Raw genomic sequence first — 3,669 nt, 5'->3', positions numbered from 1 at the left:
ATGTCGATTATTGAGTTGTCAGTGAACTCAGATAATTGATGGGACATACGATATCTTAAACACGGGGAGCAATGCATAAAATAATAAGAAGGAACCCATAACGTAATTTGGGGATTGAATTGGTAGTGCAACAATAATCCTCTAGTGGAATGGATCGTTGTTGATGGATGTAGGTGTGTATTCAGGGTAGAATACGGGATCCGAAACCCATCAGAAGGCCAGATCCAATACCTCCTCGAGGTCCCTGCTGTAGCCTAAAGAAATCTCTAAAAGATGCAATCAAACGGATGAGATTAGTTCTCAGCCGTCGGATAAGATTTAACCGATGGATGAGATTGGTTCTCAACCGTAGGATGAGTTAGTGGATGAGATCAACTTGTATCCTTGGGATTAGATCAAGTTGCATCCAATGGATCGAAATAATAAAAAGAATCAAAAGAGATTAAATTAGAACCGTTGGATGAGATCTAGTTGCGTCCGATGGACGAGATCTCTTCGGTTCGGGCTTTTATTCTCTTTAGATGCGAAAATTGGTTCACAAGGTGAACCAAACCTCTCTTCTATAGCCCACGCCCAAGTGAATGAATTGTGTCCATTGGATCGGAGAAATTAAGTTGTATTAATGTAGATTATATTAGAACCATTAGATGAGGTTAAGTTGCATCCAATGGATGAGATCTCTTTGGTTCGGTTTTATTTCTCTTTAATACAAACTTGGTTCAGAAAATTAAACCAAACCCATCTCCTCCTTTAAGTGGCCGGCCCTCTCCATGAAGGTAATTTTAGAAACATTTTTTTAAAAATAAAAACTGGAAGAGGTGGCCAAGGTAAACAAGGAAAGAATCGGTTTGTGAATAATTATTCTAGATTTGGATTTTATTTATGGAAATAATCCAAATTGATCCCTTGATCAAAGGGGGCGGCAATACCATGTTTGGGCGGATGGGAGGCTATAAAAGAGAGGGGGAGGGGGCGGCCAAGAAAGACACAACAAGAATAAGCATACGAAATCTCTCCGATCTCGCAATTGCTTTGCTTTTATTCTCTTGGCCGGCCACTTCTTGTCTTCTTCTTCCTCTTTCTTTTGTGTTCTTCTCTTCTCTCTTTTGGTGGCCGAACATCCTCTTTGTGGTGGTGGCCGGATCCAAGGTGGAAGGCAAGGAAGAACGAAGCCGCTTCAAGAAAGAAGAAAGACGATCCAAGACTTCATCCAGCAGAGGTTGCAGTCCTTAGTTCTCGGAAGATCGTTGCCCACACAACGTCCGAGAAAGAGATAAGGAATACAGCAGAAGATTTCGACGTTCAAACCGGGTTCTGGTATAAATTTATTTTTTTCTCAATTTTAATTTATACTTAGAACTAATTAATTAAAACCGTAGATAAGTAATTTAAAATCGGCGATCCTGAGGATCGATCGACTTAGTCTTCTTTGAAGATTTTGTCGACTGATCCAGGCGGGATAAAATTTTTATCCTGTGGGGTTCTATGCTTCTCGGAGCAGATAAAATTCAGAACATGGGACGAGGATCCAGAACGCCAATAAATCGCCCATTCGGCACCCTCGTCGCCGAATCGCCCATTCGGCGCCCTAGTCGACAAATCGGCGCCCATTCGGCACCCTCGTCACCGAATCGCCCATCCGGCACCCTCGTCGCCGAATCGCCCATTCGGCACCTTCGTCGCCCAGTCACCCATGCATACCTCTTGTCAAGCTAGATCAAATCGAATAGACGCAGCGCCCCACAGTGCCCTGGTACATCCCATCACGATTTCTGACAAGCCCACGCCTCCATTAATTACTACTATCTCTCTGTTGTCTGTACGGATTGTGACAAGATAACACTTTATCGGCGATGGGACAGGGAACTCGATTGTTCCTGACACCTCATTAATCATGATGGGATATTCCTTAAATGATGACGTGATAGATATGCACGCTCATCTCCTCCTTAAAATGACAACTCCTTCCTCTGTAGGTAACTTCTTCAACTTCGGTCTTCTCTCTACGCTCAAACTATTCTCCTACTGTTCATCTTCTTCTTCTCCCGCCGTCCTTGACCTGAGCGTCGGAGTGGTCGCGCCAGGGCACCCCCCTGGCCTTCCCACTCACGCTCTTTGTGTGTGTGCAGGTCCCGACGGTCTTGAAGCTTCCATCATCCCCAACTTCCCCATCCTGTTCAACTCCTATGGCGAGGAAGGCCCGGTGACGTGTCCAGACGTACTTCTCAACCGGAACATATTTTGGCGTCGTTTGTGGGAAGGTTTTAGCTCGGATTTGAGATGCCGACGGACGAACCTCCTCAACCTCGCCTAATCACCATGACGCAGGAAGACTTTGACAAGGCGGTGGCCGCCGCCGTCCTCGCCATCTCCAGACAATAGCCGCAAGCACAGGCCACCCCTTCAAGACCTCGCTCCTTCTCCGCTGAGGCCCCACCAGCACCGGCACCGGCCCCCACGCGCCGGTTGTTTGAGCCTGCAGAGGCCCATCAGGCTCAGGCCCACCAAGCCCAAGCCCCTCAAGCTCAGGCCGCGCGGACTCAAGTTCATCAGATCCAGGCCTACCAGGCCCCGGCCCATCAGGCCCAGGGTTAAGCCCGACCCAATATGTTTGAAGACTATGGTGGAATGTCAGTAGAATCTGCAGTGGCTCGGAGTCCACCCCGTCATCCCGCACGTGGCAAGGGTCCGTGTCCAGGCGAAGGCAGCAGCTCTCATAAATCCCCCTTCGTCCCTTGGATTTTAGAGGAGGAGCTCCCGCGTCACTTTCGAGCCCCCCAACTTTCGGACTACACCGGAGCAGCAGACCCAGAAGACCACTTGGGGCGGTTTGAGAACGTCGTCCTGTTACACCAGTATACTGACGCCATCAAGTGCAGGGTCTTTTTGACCACTTTATCCGGCTCGGCGATACGCTGGTTCATCCATCTGCCATCAGCGTCCATATGCTCTTTTAACGACTTCAGGAGCTCTTTTCTCAGGCACTTTGCCACTAGCCGAGCTTACCGGAAGACTGTTATGGACCTCTTCTCCATCAAGCAAAAGTCCAAGGAGTCGCTCAAGGAATATGTACGCCGCTTCAATCAGGGAGCACAAGAGGTTCCAGCTGCTCCATCGGAGGTCCTCGTCAGCGCCTTTTCCCAAGGTTTGATCGAGGGGGATTTCTTCCGGTCTCTCATCAAGAAGCCTCCAAAAAACTTTGACATGTTGCTGACTCGAGCAGATAAGTATATCCATGTAGAGGAAGCTCAGTCGGCTCGGCGCACCGATTCCGGCCCCCACCATCATGGGGGTCCGAATGGACAGCCTGCTCCAGCCACTCGGAACGAACGCCGCCCTTTACCTCAACCGTTTCGGAGGGTTGAACCAGATCGTCCATCCATACTTGAAACTAGCCCTCGCGCCATACAAGAAGTGGATTCCTAACCCACTCAATCTTCAGGACCTTCACGGTGGTTGTCTCGCTTCTGCGCATATCATCAGACACGAAGTCACGATACCCGGGACTGCCACCAATACGTCCTAGTCCTCCGGGAGGCAGAAGAGCAGTGCACCAGGAGGGTTGCACCCTCCCCACAGCCTCGGAGGGAAACTCGTGATCGAGCAGCTCCTCCACCCCCACCGCTATCTCCTCGTACCGCCCACAAGCGTCATCGCTCTCCCCGGGAG

General features: G+C 49.6%; 1 protein-coding gene across 1 annotated transcript; it reads left to right on the top strand.

Moving 5' to 3' along the window:
• Window positions 1-2,607: 2,607 nt before the first annotated feature.
• On the top strand, window positions 2,608-3,426 carry LOC141818939 (uncharacterized). The gene has a single exon (XM_074706335.1). The coding sequence runs from the start codon at window positions 2,608-2,610 to the stop codon at window positions 3,424-3,426; it is 819 nt and encodes a 272-aa protein (XP_074562436.1).
• Window positions 3,427-3,669: the final 243 nt, after the last annotated feature.

Source organism: Curcuma longa, unplaced genomic scaffold (genome assembly GCF_044706935.1).
Source record: "Curcuma longa cultivar G26 ecotype Majalengka, Jawa Barat unplaced genomic scaffold, ITB_CL_G26_1.1 contig_26774, whole genome shotgun sequence".
Classification (NCBI taxonomy): domain Eukaryota; kingdom Viridiplantae; phylum Streptophyta; class Magnoliopsida; order Zingiberales; family Zingiberaceae; genus Curcuma; species Curcuma longa.
The sequence above is the reverse complement of the archived record's forward strand: the minus strand, read 5'-3'. Positions and strand labels throughout refer to the sequence as shown.

Excerpts from the sequence above, each read along its gene's own strand:
- LOC141818939 (XM_074706335.1), top strand. The coding sequence starts at position 2,608 with ATGTTTGAAGACTATGGTGGAATGTCAGTAGAATCTGCAGTGGCTCGG.